The sequence below is a fragment of the Pezoporus wallicus genome, unplaced genomic scaffold (genome assembly GCF_028554395.1).
Source record: "Pezoporus wallicus isolate ANWC-B61680 ecotype Strahan unplaced genomic scaffold, APGP_CSIRO_Pwel_v1 contig_6217, whole genome shotgun sequence".
NCBI lineage: Eukaryota > Metazoa > Chordata > Aves > Psittaciformes > Psittacidae > Pezoporus > Pezoporus wallicus.
Genome location: NW_026637336.1, coordinates 1,840,770 through 1,862,491, shown reverse-complemented (window position 1 = coordinate 1,862,491; position 21,722 = coordinate 1,840,770). Strand labels below are relative to the sequence as shown.

At 52.1% G+C, this 21,722-nt stretch overlaps 1 protein-coding gene across 11 annotated transcripts in view; it reads right to left on the bottom strand.

Annotated features, from left to right (window-relative positions):
* Positions 1-13,368: 13,368 nt before the first annotated feature.
* MBNL3 (muscleblind like splicing regulator 3) overlaps positions 13,369-21,722 on the bottom strand; it is a 75,746-nt gene continuing 67,392 nt past the window's right edge. For 6 of the 11 annotated variants that reach the window (XM_057404907.1, XM_057404910.1, XM_057404911.1 and 3 more), the window contains 3 exons: positions 19,784-19,878; positions 18,288-18,361; positions 13,369-16,580 (listed from right to left, as the gene is read on the bottom strand). In XM_057404907.1, coding sequence (XP_057260890.1) covers positions 18,305-18,361; positions 19,784-19,878 — 152 coding nt within the window. In that variant the 3' untranslated portion in view covers positions 13,369-16,580; positions 18,288-18,304. The remainder of the gene's footprint in view (positions 16,581-18,287; positions 18,362-19,783; positions 19,879-21,722) is intronic. The other 5 variants (XR_008971631.1, XR_008971632.1, XR_008971629.1 and 2 more) reach the window with 1 other exon arrangement.

The window sequence follows — 21,722 nt, the reverse complement described above, 5'->3', positions numbered from 1 at the left end:
GGCCCGGTGCCCCGGGAGGCCCCGCGGGGTGAGGTGAGCGCAAGCCCCCGCGGCCCGTCCTGCCCAGCCCCGCTCCGCCGCTGCTGTGGGACGAGCTGCTCCGGGCTCTGCGGTTCCCCCGGGCTCCCTCCGCCCAGGCCCGGCGGTGACCCCGCAGCCCCGGCGCTTCCCAGCGATGGTTCCCGTTAGGAGGAAACGGGAGGGAACAAAGGGCGGGTGTCTGCCTAAAAAGCACAGAACGCGGCCCGGTTTGTGCTGAAGGGACCTCAGCTTGCTCCAAGCCCCTGTGTCCAACCTGGCCTTGAACACTGCCAGGGATGGGGCAGAGTCCTTTGGTCGCTCAGACCTGAGCCCATCACTGCTTACCTAAACCTCAGTTAGGCGAACCTGAGCCCCTGCTCTCTGTAAGCAATGAGCCCTCTGCCGCTGCCGTTGCCTCGGAGATGGACCTGTCAAGTGAATTGCTGCGTGAGGCAGGGATGGTGAATCACGGAGTGAGGTGAGCGTTAAGGCAGGCTGCCTCCTACTTCAACCCATTATAAGTCATGAGTAGATGCAAGGTGCCTGAAGCACCCAGGCTCAGACGTGAGCAGAGCTTCCCATCTAGATTTAACCGTGACACGATCAGCGACAGTGACAAAGGGGGCGGGAGGAAAGGGGCACGGGAGGATGAGGGTGACAATAATGGGATTACACGGTCACTTAGCTCCATTGTGTGCCTGCCTTTGGAGCGCTGCTGGTCCATTGTGTTTGCCATGGGTGGAGGAATGACTCAGGGAGAGGAAGGGGGCAAAGAGCACAGCGATGGCGCGAGGGGAAGGCAAACAAACAGGGGGTTGAGTTAACTCTGCGCTGAGACACAGCACAAGCAGCGGGTGCAGGGTTGGGAACCCGGATGCTTTCCCTCCATGTGCATATCAGCGTCGTTCCCTATTGCTGGAGACCCATTTCCCAGCACTTTATCCCTGGCCACACGTGTCTACAGCTGAACAAACCCCCAAAGGCCCATCTCAAAGTGCACCCGACTTCACTGATCACCCTTCAGCTGGGTCCTTCCCTTCGCTGAGCACCTCACAGCTCCTACACGGGGCCACAACCTGGAGCCGCAGCAGGAGCTGGGGATGGAAGAGGCTCGGAAGCTCCGGATGGGAATCGCTGCTCCTGCCATAAATGGCCCAGCGCTGAGCCTGGCACCTCCTGCCAGCACCGCCCCGGTGCCGCTCCCTTGTCCCCACCATGAGGTGCAGCCCGACCAAGGGCAGAGCCTGGCTCATCTCTGCTGCGCTGAGCTCCTGCCAGGCTGAGCTTCAAGGTCCCTTCAGCCCAAACCAGGCTGTGGTTCTGTGCTAAACGAGCATCTGGGCAGGACCTGATTACTGCAGAGCAGCTCTGCGCTGTGCACGGGCTCAGCCGCTCCGTGCCATGCCCACAGCAGCAACAATAAAGAACGCTCTTATTAAACGAACCTGCTAAGGCACAGCTCCCGTGGGGATGTTCGGGAATGGGCAGGTGGCACGAGCAAGGGCCAGGAATAACCACGACCCCCATCTCATCAGTGCGGGACGTGGATCCTGCCTGCTGCTGTGTCCAGCAGGGGGGATGGCCGGCAGAGGAGCATCCCCAAGCTCTGGATGGAGTGAGGAGTCCTGGAGCATCGCCTGCAGATGCCAGTGGGGGACCGCACCCGAGCCAAAGCCTCCCAGCCCAGCCAGGCCTGGGGCTGCCTGGTGCAGGCTGCCCATCGCTGTGTCACCAGTGACCTGCTCCCTGCTGTGATTCCGTGCTCACCCCGGCTATAAAGCAGGCCCTGCTGTGCCAGGAAGCCTGCAGCAGGCTGCTGGGCCTGGTTTCACCTCAGTTAGCATCCAGCTGGGACATCACTTGGGTAAACACAAGCAAAACCGGCTCAAAAGTGAGAGTCCTTTCTCCTTCTCCTCTCCAGTGGTGCTGCCGATCCACCCTTTGTGCCTTAGGGAGTTCTGGGTGGCAGGGCAGGGTTGGGACTGGCTCCCTGGGGCTCTTTGTGTTGAAGAGACCTCAAAGCTCCTCCAGCTCCAACCCCTGCCACGGGCAGGGACCCCTTCCAGTGGAGCAGCTTGCTCCAAGCCCCTGTGTCCAGCCTGCCCTTGAACACTGCCAGGGATGGGGCTCCCATGCAGCTCCTTTGAGGAGGATCCATCATTCCCAACCTGTAAGTGCAATGACAGCTCTCGATCTCAGCTCCACGTGGCACTGAGATGCGTTGTAGGGGCTGGATGTGTTCACCTGGCCCAGGGGCCCAGTCCTGGTGCTGGTTCGGGCACTGTGACCCTCACAGAGACTTCTCCTCTTTGCCACCTTTTCCTGCCAGGACAGAGATGACTCAGAGGCAAATTCTGGGGACCTTTCCCAGAAATCTCTTTCCTGTTTCTTCCCTAAGAGCCACCCTTTAGCTTTCAGCCTTTATTTCAGTAGCAACAGGAGGCCTCCTGGCACTCCAGAGCAATTCCTGACTCTGGGACAGAAGGGGGGGGGGGGGGGGGGCTGCACTGCATTCTCATTGATCCAACAAGCAGTTTGGTGGCATTTCTGGGAGCAGAAGCAGCGGGGTTTTGGTGACGTCCCCAAGCACGGCACCAACCATTGGGTAAAGCTTATCCCAGGAGCTGGTTGTGGCTGATGAGCAGCACTGCGGCGGAGCTGCTGCCGTGCCACCCTGCCATGCTCACTGCCTGTGGCCTGGTTGTCCCCTCCCTGCTGCTCTCGTGCTGCAGGATGAGTGCCCCGTGCCGGGGAGCAGCTCACTGCTCTGTGTGAGGTTGCTGCTGTCGCTCCTCTTCCGTTGTTCTCCATGCACTGAGCCATCTCCTCGTTGCTCCCCACGCTCCGAGCTGAGGTACCCCGTGCCACATGGAAGCGCCTCCTGCTCCCGCTCCCCACACCAGCATTGGGCTCCCAATAACACAACATCCCCCCCCAGCACGAGGTGATGCCAGCACAGCACCCCCTCCTCAGGTACCACCTTCTAGGGCTTCCTGGAGCTGAGGGGCCGGGGCTGGCCTCAGAGCTGACCCTGTTCATCATCCTCTGGGATGTGACAGCCTCTCCCTGGGAGCAGGCACTCCACAGGGGTAGAGTAAGCCTGGAAATGCAGCTCCTTCAAGCCAGAAGCAGCAGTGATCACAGGAAGGCTGGACTTGATGATCTTAAAGGGCTTTTCCAACCTTGCTGATTCTATGATTCCATAAACCAGACCTGTTGCTTTAAATCCCACATGGAAAGAAAGGCAGGGAAAAGTAAATACACTGCCAAGACAGCTTTTGAGGGTTTCTGGAGATAAAGCCATTTCAAACTGGTGTCTGACAGGAGAGTTCCCATTCACTGTTACCATTCCATGGGGTTTCCTTTTCTCCTCTGCACTTTGGCCTCTCAGAGAATTCCCTCATTCTGGAGACATCAACCCAATGACTGGGAAAGCAAACGTGGCTCTGCCAGGGCCGTGCTGCCCTGAGCTCACGTCAGGGTGCTGCTCCTCATGCATGGCCATGGGAATGGTGGCACCAGCAGCTCTGCCACTGCTGGGCAGAGGATGCTGCTGCCCCTGCCCTGTGCCCAGGGCAGCTCCAGTGTGGGGATGCGGAGCTATGAGAGCCCCGGGCTCATCCCAAGCTGGCAGCTCCCCTTGATCCAGTCCATCTGCCTCATCCCTCAGGCTTTGCTCATCTGCTTTTTGCTTTTCTAATCTTCGCTCCAGTGTTTAATCCCACGTCAAATTCTTGCCCATCCTCTCACAATCCTCCAAGTCTCTCATTCGTTCTTTTCTTTTTAGCCTGGCTCTGTAATTGCCAAGCATCTCAAATCCCTCTGTTTCCTCTTCATCCCTTGTGCCACCACGATGCTCCAAACAGGAGCTCTTCCCATGTTCTACCTGTGGACACCGCTCTTTGCATGGTCTCTAGAAAGGAAATGATCCTCCATTAGCCAGTGCTTTGGGAAGGGATGGCACAGCTGGAACAGAGGCAGAGGCTGAGGGTCCTCACCCTGTGCTCGACATCGGTGCTGAGCTGAGGTTTCTCTCCCAGCAATATTTCATTGCTGGTCAATGGCCACAAGGGAAAAGCATCGACACTGCATTTGCACTGCACTAGGCTGGGACATGAGGTTCTGAGAGGCAGCTCCCACCACTGGTGTGAGGGGAGAAACCCCATTGTTACTTCACAGAACCCCAGCCTGGTTTGGGTTGAAGGGACCTTAAAGCTCCTCCAGCTCCAACCCCTGCCACAGGCAGGGACACCTTCCACTGGAGCAGCTTGCTCCAAGCCCCTGTGTCCAACCTGGCCTTGAACACTGCCAGGGATGGGGCAGCCACAGCTTCTCTGGGCACCCTGTGCCAGCGCCTCAGCACCCTCACAGGGAAGAGCTTCTGCCTAAGAGCTCATCTCAGTCTCCCCTCGGGCAGGTTAAAGCCATTCCCCTTGGCCTGTCCCTCCATCCCTTGTCCCAAGCCCCTCTCCAGGTTTCCTGCAGCCCCTTCAGGCACTGGAGCTGCTCTCAGGTCTCCCCTTCAGGACCCTTCTCTTCTCCAGGCTGCCCCAGCCCAGCTCTCTCAGCCTGGCTCCAGGGCAGAGCTGCTCCAGCCCTCGCAGCAGCTCCGTGGTCCCGCTCCCCCTCCTGCCTGTGCTGCAGCCCTGAGCCAGGTCTGGCAGTGAGAGCTCGCTGGCTCCTGGTGCCCTTCCTGACTCATTATCCCCATCTCCACCTGATGACCCAGCCTCTGCCAGCAGGATGGGACCCTGCCAGCCCCGTGCCCGTGCAGAGGGGCCGGTGGTGCTCTGGATGCACAGCCCCGGGTGCGGGGCTATGGGGCAGCCCCATCCCTGTGTCCCGGGTCAGGGTGGCTGCAGGCAGGGGACAGGCAGGGCTGGGCCCTGGCAGGCTGAGGAGCCAGCCCAGCACCCTTCCCTCCACAGCACCCCCCTGCCCATGGAGACAAACGCCTTTAGAGCACCCTTTATTAAGTGAGAACTGAGGCTGTGCTCCACGCCGAGCCCTAATACAGCACAGACCTAAATACAGCGCTAATGCGCAAGCTTAAAGGATTTCCCATCATTGAAGCTGGCAGAGGGGCAGGGGCCAAGGGGGGAACTGCAGCTCACCTGCCCCCCCCAAGCATGGGCTGCCTGTGCCCAGCCGAAAGCCGCCCATAGCCCGCATCCTGTGTGCTGTGGGGAGTTAAAGTCTTCCAAGGCCTCATCCTGCCCAGCCCACAGCCCCGGTTTGTTCCTGTCAACCCCTCCAAAATCCCCTTGATTTATGCTGCGGTGCTGAGTGACGGAGCTGAACATGAGCAGCTTGTGCCCAGGCAGCCAGGAAGCCCCCAGCATCCTGGCCTGGCTCAGCACCAGTGCGGCAGCAGGGCCAGGGCAGGGATTGTGCCCCCGCACTGGGAACTGGTGAGGCTGCACCTCAAATCCTGTGTTCAGCTCTGGGGACCTCACTGCAAGAGAGACCTTGAGGTGCTGGAGCAGGGCCAGGGAAGGGAATGGAGCTGGTGCAGGGCCTGGAGCACAGGGGTGATGGGGAAGGGCTGAGGGACCTGGGGGGTTCAGTGTGGAGAAGAGAAGGCTCAGGGGGACCTGATGGCTCCCTACAAGTGCCTGAGAGGAGGATGGAGCCAGGAGGGGCTGGGCTCTGCTCCCAAGGAACAAGGGATGGGACAAGAGGAACCGGCCTCAAGCTGCCCCAGGGCAGGTTTAGATGGAGCTGAGGAACAATTCCTGCCCCAGAGGGTGCTCAGGCATTGGAACAGGCTGCCCAGGGCAGGGCTGCAGTCACCGTCCCTGCAAGTGTTCACTCACCATGGAGATGAGGCCTCAGTGCCATGGGGCAGTAATGGCCTTGGCAGTGCTGGGAACGGTTGGACTGGAGGAGCCGAAAGGGCTTTTCCAACCCATTTGATTCCATGGTTCTTCGCAGTAGCAGCAGTACATGGCCTGGTGTGAATTCCCACCTCCCCGTCTCCTCACCCCCCGCACACACAGGGATTTGCCTTCCCCTGTCCCCACCGCAGCGCTGCCGCTGCTCCGGGAGCAGCGATGGTTTCATGGGCAATGCCCTGTGCCCCCATCCCCGCCGCAGAGCAGGGTGCCGTGGTCGGTGCCTTCCCTTCAGGCCGTGTTCCTGCAGGGGAAACAAACAGCGTTTGACTTCAACCGGAGCTTTCCAGAGGCTTCGCCAAGGATTTGCCCTTGCTTTGGTACAGGCAAAACAGCCGCCAGTGCCCCCTGACACGGCGGTGCTAGCACCAGCAGGTGGTACCCAGGCAGCCTGGTGCCAGTGAACCGCATCCATTGCACACACAAGCTGAGCGTGCGATGGCTGCGGAGGGGAGGCAGCAGCTCCCTTGGGAAGGCACAGAGAACGTTTACAAGCAAACAGTTCCGTGGAGAACACCCCTGGGAAAGGCGGCAGCAGCCATGCGGGGACCAGCGGTGCAGCAGCAGCACACCGTGGCTCCTGCGGGAGCCGCTGTCTCGGTGCCATCGCCTCGGCGCTGGATCCACAGCTCCGGATCCAGGGCGAGGGCAGTGGGAACTGGCAGGGAGGACGGAGCAGGCGGCTGCGAGCAGACTTGGCAGAGCCACCCTGACACGGGCGGAGTGAGGAGAGAAGAGCAAAGGCATCTGCAGCATCTCCTGCCTGAGCCCAGCCTGGCTGGGACCCACCAGCGCTGCCTTGCTGGCTGCATGGGGCTCCTCTAAGCCCATCCCCGTGGCCTTGAGGCTGCGGCTTTATCTGTCTCTGTGAAGGTTCTCCTGTCCACAGACAGCCCAGAGCCTTCCCAGGCCATTCCCAGGGATCCATTTCTGGGATGTGCTGCTGTGTTGGAGGCAGGGGCTGGAAGGGGCACATTGGTCCATCGTCTGCAGCCACGGCTCAGAGCATGGGCTGTTACTCATGCTGCCCTGTGCTCTGGTGCAGCCCCTTCTGGGAAGGGTTAACAGGCTGCTTGTGTTGGGGAGGGTGCTGGAGATCCAGGAGTCACCCGGGATTAGGCAAACACTTCTCCATTCTCCTTTGTCTCGTAATAAATAGATCAAAGTGATCTGTTCATCCAGCACGGAGTCCACATTGAATGAAAACTGGCTTTGGACCACAGAGGCTCAGCTGAATATGGAGCAAGCCTTCAAAAAGAGCTGGTTTCCTCCTGTGTTTCCCACTGAAGCTTCAACAGCCAAAGAGCTAAATGAGGGTTTTTGATCCAACTTGGGTTTCCTCCACAAACGTGTCCCAGTGGAGAGGAAGAGAGGTTGGATCCTGTGACGATTCCATGGGACGCATGCCACAAATACAGCAGCAGAGCCTTTAATCCAACTCCATCACAAGGGTTTGCAGCAGCTACTCCTGTGTCGTCTGCAAACAGATCCCAGGTAACATCCCCCATCCCTGGCCCAAGGATGCCATTTGGCCTTGAAACCCAGTTTAACGTCTCTTGCTAAAGGGCTACCCATGAATCTGGGGGCTGCTGTGGGCCTCCCGCCCCTGACCCTGTGGGGATGCTTCTGAGTGGAGCTGGTGTGTCCGAGCCCACCCTGCAAGTCCCCATCCCCTTCCACAGAGAACATGGACCAGAAGGCAGCTGGTGATGAAACGTCATGAGGAAGCACTGGGGAAGGATCCCATCCTTCCATGCAGCCATTGCCTGGAAAGGTTTCAGTTCCCCCTGGGGTTTTTGAGTTCAGGAACTCTTCAGACATTTAATTGTGCCATCAGGAGGCATTTCTAGGACAAAGCTCTCAGTGGCCTTGACACACAAACGGAGTCAGTTACCCTGCAGGAGAAGCCAGGGCGGCACAAGGATGGGAAAGGAGCAGTTAGGGAACGTTCTCAAAGTCAAAGCCTTGTCCTGCTAAGGATGGAGGGGAGGAGCGGTACCTGCACAGCCTCCTCCTGTGCCTCAACACAGCACCAACACACCCTGGCTGCCCCCCGCAGCTCCAGTGGGCAGCATCCCCCCAAATAATCACTTCCCAACTCCGAATGCCCCCCCTCAACTCTGGAACTCCTTTGGGAAAATGGCCCAGGATCCCTCCTGCGCCGCGCTCACCCTGCACTGGGATCAGCCCCCTCCTGATGCTCTGAGCTCCCCCATCACCCTGTGTCCCCGCACAGGCCATGTGCAGAGGTTTGTGGAGCTGGTTACTCACATCTCCAGGGGTTCCTGGTGTCTTCTGTTGCTGGTGAGCGGAGCGATGCTGCAGCCTGGCACCGCTGCCTGCAGCTGGACCCCGTGTTGAGAGTGGCTGGTAACAGCTTTTAGGGAGCCGGTGATGATGTCAAGCCAGTCCAAGGTTAAAGCCCCTTTACAGCAGGTGGTGACCGAGGTGGCAGTGTCTTGCCTCTAACCTATGCATCACTACAGAAGGGACAAACCAACCCGGCAAGAAGCACTCTTCTCTTCCAGGAGCCTGGCCCAAGCTTAGCCACGGATGGCAAGAAGCATCCCCAGCCCAAGAGCGCAGCCTGGGGCTGAGCCGTGCCCTTGGAGGAGAGCTGGGGAATTCCAGGCGGGATCTGCCTACAGGATTACTGCACTGGGACGTTCAGAACGTGTCTGACACGAACGCTGCACGAGCTGATCCACACATCACTGCCCTGCAGCCGCTGCCGGCCTTGGGACGATGCTCAGGTTACCTCCTCTCCCGGGCAGCGCGGGGAAGGCCGCCCTGCCCACCCAAAGCCAGCGCATCACAGCAGGCCTGAGGCACGAGAGGGACCGAAGGGCAGCTCCTGGGAAGTTTTCCTTTCTATTTGGCTACAATGCAAACGTCTCGCCCGGGTCAGGAACCTCCCAGGAGAGGCCGCGTGCGCCCGGCACCGGCCACAGAATCCCAACCACCGAGGGTGCGTTTCTGGCAAGAGATTTATTCCGTTGCTCTACACTTTGATAGAACATTGACTCCATCCGTTACCCATTACTCCTCCTTTACATCAGAACCTTTGAAGTTTGGGACTCGTAAACTGGGAACGTTTCTGGAAGTGAACTCCTATTAATGCGTAGATCTGGATCCATAAAAAACATAACCAAGGATTTTATACACTTTATTAAAAGATCCAAAAATAAACCAATAACAATAGAGAAGTAACATACTAAAATGAGTAGCATTATGCACAGTTCTAAAGCACGTACAAGCACTACAGCAATATAACGTGGCCGAAAGAAAAAGAAACTCAAAGCGTACACCCTGTTGTAGCAGTTGAGGGAATGAACTATGGTGTTATGGAACTGGAACACTGCATTAGCCTACGCCTGGGTCTGAGGAGACTTTAACTTCTGACAATTCCACAGGGCTAACGGTAGTATTTGGATATATTCTCTAAACTATACCATTAAATTGATATCTAATGTTTCCCTTACTTGGTTTTACCAGAAATGCCTATGAAAAGAAGGTACTTCAAGATCTACTTTACACAGTATAAATGCTTTTATATATTGCGATTCAAACCGGACAATTTAGGAGAACATTCTCTCTTTGTGTCTAGTGATTGCCTAAAATACAGTTCTCTAGAAGAAAAGAACCAGTGATCTGTTGTCAGGTGATAGAATAAAGAGCGGGGAGTCTCGGTTCATTTGAATGGTTTAAAATGAAGACAGAATTAAAGCAAAGCTAATTGGAAAGAAAAAACAAAATCCAGAATCCAATCTATGAATGGTCTTATCATCCCCTCATCTGCTAGGATACAAAAGCCATGGCAACAAAATCATTTGGCTTCCACCACTATCAAATAGCATCTGTGTACAGTAATAAAGAACTGGAACCTTGTAATTCGGTGTCAGGTAATTCTCTCTGTTGTGTGTTTGGAAAAATAACTTCCTTTTATTTAATAGTTGTGTTATTTCTGCATGTTTAAATAGCTCATTTGAGAGGCAAATAGAGTTATTTCTGATGATACAGGATGTCAGTAAAGATCACTAGCAAAGATTTTAGAGGTGTTTTTGTCATGATCATGCTCATCCCCAATGCAAAGGTTTGACCACCTACGATTCATTTCACATAGTGCAAAGGATTTTTCTCTCACAATCCTGGAAACGAGAAAGAACTTGGTTATGGAAATCGATTACAGCAAAGTGAAGCCCTGATAGCATGGAGGTTAGAATTAGCTGGTTATTTTGCATTAAAACCTAGGTTATTGTAACACCCATGAAGAAAAGCAACATCCGATTTCCCACCTTCAAGACGCTGGGACCATACGATGCTACGGCTCCCATTCAGCAGCCCCCACCTTAACCAGCCCCCTGGGGCCACGCGGGCTGGTTGGGCACTTGCTGACATCGCGAGGAGTTGGAACCTCTGAGATGCCGGCAGTGGTGGCCAAAGAGCAGCTCCTGGCAGGGACACCTCAGCCCCAACCTGCAACAGGGCTTGGGTTTGCCAGAAAAGATCAGAGAACCCCAGACCAGTTTGGGCCGAAGGGACCTTAAAGCTCCTCCAGCTCCAACCCAAGCCCCTGTGTCCAACCTGCCCTTGAACACTGCCAGGGATGGGGCAGCCACAGCTTCTCTGGGCACCCTGTGCCAGCGCCTCAGCACCCTCACAGGGAAGAGCTTCTGCCTAAGAGCTCATCTCAATCTCCCCTCGGGCAGGTTAAAGCCATTCCCCTTGGCCTGTCCCTACAGGCCCTTGTCCCAAGCCCCTCTCCAGGTTTCCTGCAGCCCCTTCAGGCACTGGAGCTGCTCTCAGGTCTCCCCTTCAGGAGCCTTCTCTTCTCCAGGCTGCCCCAGCCCAGCTCTCTCAGCCTGGCTCCAGAGCAGAGCTGCTCCAGCCTGCTGGAGCATACTTATTCCAATGAAAAGAAATGGGTCAACACAGGCACTTCAGCTCCTCCACAATCCCCCGGTACTGCAGAGCCCCGGCAGTACCACAACACAGTGGAAAGGGAACCAAGAGGCTGCTCAGCAAAGCTGGGGGACCACAGCTGTGCTTTCCTTTGGTGGCCAACACAACGGGGCTTGTCAACCTCCAAGCGTGAAGCTGGCCACGATGCCGCCATCAGCCTCCACCTCCCTGCCCCAACGCCCATCTGGCAGCACCGAGCAGCACAGCCACGTCGTGCTCCCAGACAAACACCATCGCTGTTGGACAGCAGAGGAAAGTGGCCCAAGGCCATCCACAGCCACCCCTGTCCATCCACTGCTCATCAGCCCCTTCCATTTGTGACCTTGCCCCATAAAGTTAAATAAAAAGAACCAAATGAGTAAGTTGTGACATTTCAAACTCCCTCTGGGATTTAAAACACTCTCTGCGGTGACAGTCACCTCTAACAAACACTTCCACTAGAAACGGGATCAGGCGCTAGGAAAAAAGGCTTGTGTGCCACCACGGACCTACGAGTCCTAATAGGATTCACCCATCACAACCCATCAGAAGCATGCCCTGGGGTGTGTTTGGGAATGCAGGCTGATGAAAAGAGGAATTCAAATCTTTGCTAGTGACCTTACTATTTAATTAAGCACTGTTCCCCATTTCTCTGTGCTGCAGGTTGGAGCTGACCTGGTAGCAGTCTGCTGTATAATAAGCTATGGCAAACTACAAAGCTTTTACAACAGCAAAGCAACATCATGCTTTCAGATAAGTTTTATAGCAAAAAACTCCTCCTTTTCAAAGCCTTAGTAATACCTATCTCTTTTACAAACTTTTCCTGTATTATTACAGACTTTTTTTTATATTCAAAATAAGTTCCAAGGATTTCTTTCGTGGACTATGTACATAAGTGCAAAAAAGGTGTGTCTCACACATTCGTACACGAACTGAATCAGTTTAACTGCAGCATATTGGTATCTTCAACACTGTTACGGGGTCATTCCACAATATTTTGGTTCTCTTATGTACAGTTTTTGCTAGTATAAATTAGTATTAAAATAGTCATATGCTTAATTCTTTAGCCCTGATCGTAACGCATCGTGTGAGTGCTCAGATTTGGGAGAGAGGAAGATTGCAGGCGGAGCTACAGTACTGAAACGGATTAACTCGGAGTTGCCACCGTGCGAATGGAGCTGAAATGAAAGCAAAGACCGGTCCCTACGTGGTAAATCCAGGCTTGTGGTGGTTTTGGAAGTGAAAATACTGTGGAATAACCCTTGCCACACAACAATTTCTACAAGCTATAAAACCTGACTCTAAATCCATGTGTTGTAAACTTCTGGACTGAAAGAGTGACCCTCGGAGCCACGGATTCAGCGTTCACATGGGACTTTGGGATTTTAAAAATACTCAATCATCTCTTTCTCCGACAGTATCGAACTGTACCTTGAACAAGCTCATACTGTTACACATCACTTCTCATTTACATGTGAAAATCTCACAAATAATGTATACAAAGGTAGCCATGTTGTAGTTTTGTTGCCATAGCAACAACAACTTAATATAATTAGTTAACAATGAATCTATCATTGTAGGAGTTACATACAAAGTTAATTTTGTTCTTAAACTGTAAACTATACAAACTAGTTATGGACTGTATTCTATACCTTACCATGCTTCGGTGTGGGGTTAGGATAGAACTAAATGGGCTGAATACATGTCTTAAAAATCTTAAACTTTCTCTACCCCTCCTTCAAAATTAAATTCATTAGTTAGTAAAGATATCAAAAAAAAAAAGAGCAATAATGAAAACCTTAAAAACTAATGGCAGAGAAACGAAGAGAGATGACATGAAGGAATGAATGGATGCATTGTAGCCTAGTAACAACGTGGTGTAGCTCTATTTACATTTGGATTAGGCTATCAACTATTTTTCTTTAAAGTTATTACAGTCTTTAACATACAGTATATACTCTAAGGCCTTCAACAGGCACATGGTAAAATCAGGTCAATATCAAACTAAATCCATTCAACAGGAATGGGAAATTCCATTTTCCTCATAAATTTCACCTTTTTCAATTTCCATGTCTGTGAAATGTACAAGGGAGAAAGCAAACGAGGACTCCAGTTTCCCAACGACCCTAGAGCTGCTCTCCCACCCCAGGGAGGAGAGGCCATCTCACCGGGCACACGCGCCTCCTCCTCTCCTCCTCCTCCTCCGGCCAGCTGCATCCACCAGACACACACCCACATCCAGCGCCGGCCATCGGCATCCGGGAGGGCTGCTTCCACTGGGAGACACTCCGAGCGCAGTGGGAGACGGCGAGGATGGGCTGGCAAGAGAGGACCCGGTGCTGCGGAGTGCTCGGGGAAGGGGCCTGGCTTCTAGACCGTTGTTGCGATGCAAAAATACACAGTCCAAACATCATCAGCTCGAAACCTCCGACTCAAAAACACCCCCCAGGGCTGATTGTGAAACCATGTTCCAAATTACTAAAAGCACTGTATTTAACAAAAATAATCTTAATAGTTTTATGAATCCATTTTATTTTAAATCCCTCTTTTATTGTCTGCTTATGTTACAGTTTAGTAGTAGTACTTTGTATTGAAACTACTAACAACCTTTTCCCGTGAAAATGATCCATCTCAGCTTTCATTTTCCCTCTGCATGACCCGTTTTATCCAAGTTTCAGCATTTCTTGCATATTGTTTGCATAAGGCTGAGAGAAATGGACAAAGAGAAATCACTTTGGATAAATAAAAAATATAGGTTCATGGAAAGTGGGAAGCTTATAAAAATGTCACTAAAATTATATCGATTTAAACAAACTTACATACATCTCTCGTCAAATAAAGGATGATATTCATGCTTTTATGACATTTGTTTAGAGTCACTAACTAGCTCGGTGACTTTGTAATAGTCTATTTAGGAAATTTATAGTCTGGCGACTGGTTTTTTTCTTTTCTTTCTTGAACAAAGAAAATTAGAGCAAGTTCATTGCACAACTAGTTTAAATAGTGCTACCTCAAAGCGGCATCGTTGCCGAGATTGTTTTGAATTTGGTGAAGTTTAGTGCTTCAAGCTTTTCTTTCCTTAAACTCATTTACAAATTAACTCTAAATTTGCCAGCAATATAAAAACTGTTGTGGCACCTAATAACTACCCTGAACATCCCTCATTGGACCTCTTTAATAAAAAATAATCCTTAAACACTTTTCTTTCTCTTCTTCTTCTTCTCTTTTTTTCAGTGCTTTAAATGTGACAGGGAAACAGCTGTATTCTAGGTTTACATTCTATGCACATCTATGCCAGATGTTGAAGTCGATAAATAAAAGAGGAGGTTACATCAAAGTGTCAAGATATACAAAAATCCTTTTAGCACTGAAAAAATTCCAACCTCCTTGAACTCATAAAGCCATACAAGCTTGAATGCATCCTTTCTGGCTTAAGAAGATCAGTTCTGTTCTTTGTTGAGGCACTGGCACAGGTTGTGCAAAACCCATTTGTTTGATACACAAATAATTTCAAACAGGAAGTACTCAAATCCACTTTTTCCACTAACAATGTTATGGTTGTTGGGAAACAGAAACTCAGTGGTGAAAAGAACAGGGATGTGGTCGCCAACACAAAGGGGAGTCACTGATTTCAGACAACGCTGCTGCCTGGGGATGCTGATGGCAGGGGAACTGCTACAGACAAGTGACTGTCCAGATGTGGGGTTCATAAAGGAGATCTTGGGGTGGAGATGGATAGTTTTTTCCCCTCTCTTAGGGTTTGCTTCAAAGCCTGCTGAAGGCCTTTTCGAGCTGGGCTCTTCAAAGTTCTTGCTATGAATGGCTTTCCATGGGCAGATGGTCAGGGCCTGCTCTGGGACACACTGGCTGTGCCCTACATGCCCCTCCATCACTTGCAATCCACGGAGACACACATCTAGCAAACTATCTGTGCTCACACTGGATAAGAGGGGGCAAGGAAAGTCTCTAACCAAGGCCAAGGAGCTTGGAAAAGAAAAGAGAACCTGTTTGACAGAATTTGGCACCCCACAGGACCACCACGAGCCTGGGCTGGCCAGCCCCCCAGAGGCCGGGAGCTGGCCTCTTGCTTGGTTTCAATCACCATTTTCTTTCTCCTCCTAGGGAGTTTGTGGATTTACAGCAGCAAACCCATCTCTTCCATAATGCCAATGATACGGTAGAGCTATGACAGGGATGAATTTGGTTGTATCCTCAGCCAAAATGCATTCTGCAGCCAGATTGTTCAGCAATACAGCGTAACAGGCTGGGCTGTCCAGGGTGCACGGGCTGGAAATCAGTTTATTCATGTGTCAGAAAAGGAGGTATTGAGAACTAGCCCTTGTTGTGAGGCAAACATTGCTCTTGATCAAGTAGAAGGTGCCAAAATAAATCCACTGACCTACAGGAGCTCCATTAAGATGAATATTTATCGACGGTAGGAAGCTTATGCTGAGCTTTTTCCTGCCTTGTCACTGCTGTGTTTGCTTTAGAGGGCCAGAGATCACAGGGGAAAAAAAAAATCACCCACTTACGGAAAATGGAGATGAAAGAACTGGTGCACGCTGACAGCATTTCAAGGAGAGCCACCTCAGTTTTCAGGCTGAGATGTTTCAGCATGCTCAGTGAAGACAAGCCACTGGGCACGGCATCACCCAGCTCGGGCTAAGTCATGGCTATGGCCCACTCCAGCTCCTCCCCAACACAACGAGTCCTTGCCCAACTGAAGCTGTCTCACCTCACACCTTTCGCTTTTGTTTTGACTGCACCGTGAGAGATTGTGCGCAGTTTGCAGCTGAGAATGCACTTCCATGGACAACAGAACTGCAGAAATCCCTTGATGCTTACCACCGGCTGAGCCAATCGTTCCCGAACCCGGGATTTTACACGTGGGTTTCCCCAAAAGGTTTCCAGAATCAGCTCACTGTACTGAAAGAAATACCCTGAGCTGCACTAAAATGACAACTGTCCTTTTGCATCCCTTGTACTACAAGTTTGGACACTCTATCTGAAGGCAAATTTTAAATGCTTAGAAGGAGCATTTAACATGAGCATCTGTAGCTGACGCTAACAGCAAACTCCAGCAAAGGGCAGAACATTCCTGTGTCGTGTTTTTCCAGCACGTAATTCCTGTTTCCCACAATAACATTTTTAGTAAAAAAAAAAAAAACAACCAACCAAACAAAACCCCATAAAACCTACAGAATATGAAAACTTAAGACATAACAATAATGAAAAGTTGGTACTGAGTATACTTGATAATGATGTACACTTCCAAACAAATCAATAGACTATGATGTAAACAAAACAGGAAGATAACACTTTAAAAACAAGACAAACATTTATCCATCGATAGTATACAGTAAACCAACAGTCCGCTGTGCAGCTGCACTTCTCAGGATGGTAGTCAGAAAATGATTAAGTGTGTTAAAGTTATGTGTTACAAAAGTCTATTATAATTTCCTACTGGTATATCTCGTATATCAGAGCGCTGTTTGTTAAGTGTTTCTATAGTGCTTTTTTTTTTTTTTTTTTTCTTTTCATTTTTTTTTTGACATTCCCATTGCTCAGTTTTTGGTTAACATGTAGGCTGCAACAGGCTTACTGTAGAGGTGGTAGAGAACGAGAGAGGGAAGAGGGGATATATACAGAAAGGCCATGCGCAGCTTCCCACCAAGAAGTCCTGGTGCTCCATAATTTTACTGTTCAGAATTTCAACATGATCTGCTGCAAGGGGAAGAAAAAACAACAGAGAAAGAGTGAGAAGTTAGGGACACACATCTGTATTTTAATAAAAGCCACTCTACTAAGATACATTCACATCCAAGGGGTTGCCATTAGTATGTTGCAGAGAGAAAACATGTTATGGCCTTAGTTTGCTGATGTGGGGTGAAATGGCTGATAACATTCTTGGCATCCTCTCTAATCTGCACTTAGGGCTTTCCATTTCCAGCACGCCCCACACACACTGACAAGGCAATTAGTGACAGAGGGAGGTGGGTGAATAATAAGGCTTATTTTTGGAGAGGGTGGTAGGAGGGACTAAGGAGGGGGCCCACAGGCATCCCCGGCCCGTTAGCTCCTGTTCCCTCCAGAGAGCATCACAGATTGTAACAAGAAAATCTGATCCTAAAGAGCCAGGACCCAGAGGCCTCGACACACATCACAGACACAGAAACCTCGTGCTCAGGGAATCCTCCTCTGGGAGCAAATGGCCTCTCTTGGGATGTACTTGTGAAAAGCCTCCCCTGAGGGACCCAGTGCTTGTCTCCTGCAGCTTGGCTGGCCAGCCTGGCTACCAGGGCCTCCTTAGCCCTGGTCATTCAGAACATCTTTGCTAACGGGGAGAGCTTGGTGTTCACCCCTACGTGGACAGGGGTCCGTGGCCAAAGTTAGCATACATATGGTGCTTTATTTAGGTCAGCAGAAGGAAAGGTCCGCTATCAAGATGAGTAACTTCTGCTGACTGTTAAAGATACCATTAGTAAGCCGCTTACCAAATTAACTGCCATCATGTAAGTACTTGCCTGTTATACGTGACTTAAGGAAGAAATGGGTTGTAGCTCTGTGTATACTAAGTGGCCTGCACTGGGCAATTCTGGTGACCTCTTGTTGAATTGTCTGAACTGCTCTTTACCCTCTTGGAGTAAAAAAATAATCCAGTGATGAACTGAAACCCTCAAGGGATTTTCTCTCATGAACATCAGCAAACGCTCACAAAGAAGAGCAGAGGAAAAATGACACTGCTGCTACGGCTGTGAAACAATACTCCGTAAGTCAAAGGAAAGGACAAACTCCTCCACCATTCCCTCTCAGAGAAAACCAGCAGACGAGGCAAGCCCAGGATCTGCAGGTAGGGTGAAGGTTATGCTGCTTGTGGCATTCACCCTGGTCTTAAACACACACAAGGACCTCTGAAGAAACCCACCGCGAGCCAGGCCCCCAGTGCAGCTGAGCTATGCAGCAGGTCTCTGCTCGGACTGAGCCAGCCTTGCAGGTGCACAGCAGCTGCTGCTGACCCAATCCTGCTTACCCCAGGAAAGGAAATATGCCACCAACAGCAGGAGAGAAGTTACACCTTTTCAGCTGACTCATTACCACAGCAGTTTGCCACCAACAGCACAAATCCCTGAGGCATCTGCAGGCAGCTGGGAGCCATGCAGAGCAAGAGTAACCTGTAAACACAGCTTCAGACTCAGGGGGATGCAAGAAGGGAAGCTGCCAACACCTCAAACCAGGTATTTTAGACGCAAGGAAACACTGCTTGTTATAACCCATTGGGCTGGTCCATGCCTGTGCTGCAGCAGCTCAGTTTCTGTTGAGCTGGCAGTGTGTGAAGGCACTGGGGTCCCTCTGCCCCAGCCAGCCCCCTGCTTGGGGATGCCCTCGGACAAAGCAATCCACCATAAAGAGAAATACCAAAAAGGAACTTACTGTTCTATCGGGAACTTCTACATCTGTGAAACAAACATGCTGCTACTCAGTTCATCTACTGATAACTGGGATATCTACAGCAGAGAAAAAACAAAGAACACAACACATTAAAACATTGTCATGAGATCCAGCTGCTCATTCTGTCTTCAGTATCAGGTTAGCAAGTACATCAATGTCTTACAAAACAGGATCCACTCCCAAGATGCCTTTACTTTGCCTCACATTAAGTACAACATAGCTGCACCACTACTGATGCCTCGTGCAGTAGGCAGTGATTGTACCCAGATTTTAACTCCATAGACTACACCTAAGACAGAAATGCCCTGAAACCATCTGGCTGAACCAGGACTCATACAGCCACAGAGCAACACTGCGCAGGAATTTCTGCTCTCTTCTCACCACCAGTACGAGTAGGAGTAAGACCTGCTCTACCTGAACATAACAACAAAGCACAGAAAAAGACCAGTGAGCTGTACTACGAGCAGTAAAACACTGCCTAGGACTTATGCAAGGCCAAACTGACTGCAAGCCTGATGCCCTTGCACTAGCAGAAGTCTAGAGGATGCCCCCTGAGATACTGCTGAGGTTTGGCACAGCTAACAGCCCCTACAGAACAAAGTGACACCCCGTTTTCTTTGCAATCGCTCTAAACCTGAGAGCATGACAAATCAAAAAGCTAAGATTAGCACTGGGGGGAGGTGGGGAATAAAACACCCCAAGTGTTTGAAATGCCTCTGGTCTAACTGGGAGGAGCTGTGGCACACCAAATTGTCAGGAAGCATCACTAGGACGGGTTGTGCATATACAGTTCAGGACTGGTGCGGAAGCAGCCATCACAACTCAATATCCTCAGAGGAAAGTTTTGGAGAGAATCATGGCTCGGCAGACATGCATGGAATCCTGAACACTTATGACAGTGCTACAACAGCACGTACTGCACATCCACAGGCAGTTCTGCAGGGATGGGTGATGTGCTGCTGGGGTAATTGAGCTTCAGATTTGAGAGCCTCAGCCCCAACGGTGGGGGGGTTTGGGGTAGGTTTTAGAGTCCAATCTTGCGCTGGGGGGGAGGCCACTTTGTGTTTCCACTTCCACTTTCCAGCCGGGACAGGACATGCCAGAATACCACTGGGAAGGATGCTCAGGGTGGTATTTCTGCTTGAGACTGAAAGCAGAAGCGCTGCAGCTCTTGTGCGACCGCGCTGGGGGGTTTGCAGCCTGGTTTCCAGGACCCGGGGTGAGGTGTGTGCTCCGTTTTGGAGAAGCATCTCCAACCCTGCCCATCGCCCATCCCTGCTGCGGCCCATGGCAGGCCCGGCCGGTGCCCCCTCACCAATCCCCTCTCTCACACACACACACGCACACGCACACGCTCACACGCACACGCACGCCCGAGCCTGCGCCGAGCCGGGCGCTCCGGACCCCGCACAGGATCCGGCCCTCGCCCGGTCCTCGAGATCTGAACACGTGAAAGAAAGCCATTGAAAGGGCCAAACCTGATTGGCGGTAGCTGTTGCAGCGAAGGGGACGCTGGTGGCAGGAGTTGTTGCTGCAGACACAGTGGTGGGCGTAGCACCGTGCATCATGGGCACTTTCGGAGGGGAACCATGGAAGCGACATACGGGAGGGTGGAGCGCGTATATATAGGTATATATTTTTGTTTGTTTGTTTGTTTTGGTTGGTTTAGGTAACCATGGCAACATGTGGTGGATTTGGGGGCGTGGCAGGAATCACAGCAACAAGCCATGTGACATCGTCATGAAGGACACATCGGGGCGCAGCATGCAATCACAGTGCAAAGCAAGACAGCGTTGGGAAAAAAAATAAACAAGAGAGAAGGGGAAAAGCCAATTACAATTATAATTAAGGAAAAAACCAAAACATTCTCAACACTTAGTACATTTATAAGCAGAACAATGATGTATTAGACTCCGAGGGGACACATTTCCAAAGGGGGGAGAGGGCGGGTGTGCTAGCAAAAGCCCACGTCAGCTCGCACCCGTGGGGAGTTAGACGCAGCCAGTGCGCGGTCCTCTGGCTGGGGACGTTTTGGCAAGCGCACCCCCCCGCCCGCCTGGGAAAGCTCGTCCCCTTCCCTCCCCTCCCCGTCCCCGCCAGCCACCGCGGGTACACGATGCACTTGGCAGCAGCCCCCTCCCCGGGTTTGCTGCCCCGCTCTAGCGGTGACGATGTTCCGGGCCGGGACAGAGCTGGAGCGCGGCACGCGAGCGGCGGGCGGCCTGAGGGTGCTCTCCTCGGACACAGCGTGCTTCCCTCCCACCCTAACCCTAGGGGATTTGGCAAAACGCCCCTCTTGCCGGGAAGGGGAGGGGGGGATGGATGGAGAGGGGAAGGGACCAAGAGGGAAAAATACACAAAATGCATCTGAACAGCTACGATTTGCAGAAGGAGCATCCAAAGGACAACGTGGCAGCAGGGAGCTTGGCAGCCTCCTGAAGCTGCTTGTGCCGCAGAGCACGGGGCTGAAGTGATGCTCTGGGGTACACACGGGCATCCCCCCAAACCCAGGGGGAATCTGTGGGGCTGGGGAGCTCGTGGGAAGGCCCGTCCATCCCCTCGGCCATGCGGCAGGGAAGCAGACCGGCCTTCCCCTCCGCTCCAGCAGCCACGGCCCCGGGGTGTTTGAGGGGCTCAGCTCCCTGCCATGCAAGCGGTGCGTCCTCCCTGCACTACAGGGTTCAAGAGCAGAGTGCTTAGCCATTCCTGCCAAAGCTTTCAGACCTGCTCCCCAAAAGCCCTGCACCCTTCCCAGGCCTCCTGCTCATGCCCCTATCCCTCTGGCTGAAGCAGGCATGCCTGGATGCTGGTACTCTTGTATAACCTTGGTTGGAGGATGAAAGCTCAGCTTTCACCCACTCTGCTCTGCCCAGCAGCTGCAGAGGGGAAGGCCCCTCAAAGACCTGCACGAGTTCCCAGTAAGACCTAGATGCTGAGCCTGAACACAGTGGATCCCTGCAGCACCCATGAGCACGTACTCAGCCCTGCCACCTCACTGCATCCTATGTGCACCAGCAGCAGCACCTCCTTACAGTCCCTTGCGCTTGCACACCTGACACTGCACTAGAGGAGTCTTCAGCCAATCCATGGTCTAAGCCCTGCTCTGGCAGAGGGGCTGATCCCCAGATGTGTTCCTCCTTAGCACCTTTATTAAGCCACTCTCCTAAAATAGCCTCACAAAGACAATCACGATTCCAAGCTCTAATCCACCTTATGCCCGATACAAAACCTAAACCAACAGGATTCTCCCTTCGCCATTTCCTTTTGCTGGATGACTCAATGGCTTGTAAAGACATTTAAGTGACAAGTTTTTGTCTCTGCAGTAGAACTATACAGGGGTGGGAACACATCACCTTGGATTCTCTTATTAGTCACACGAAACACTGCACTGCACAGAAATTAAAAGGGATACAACCA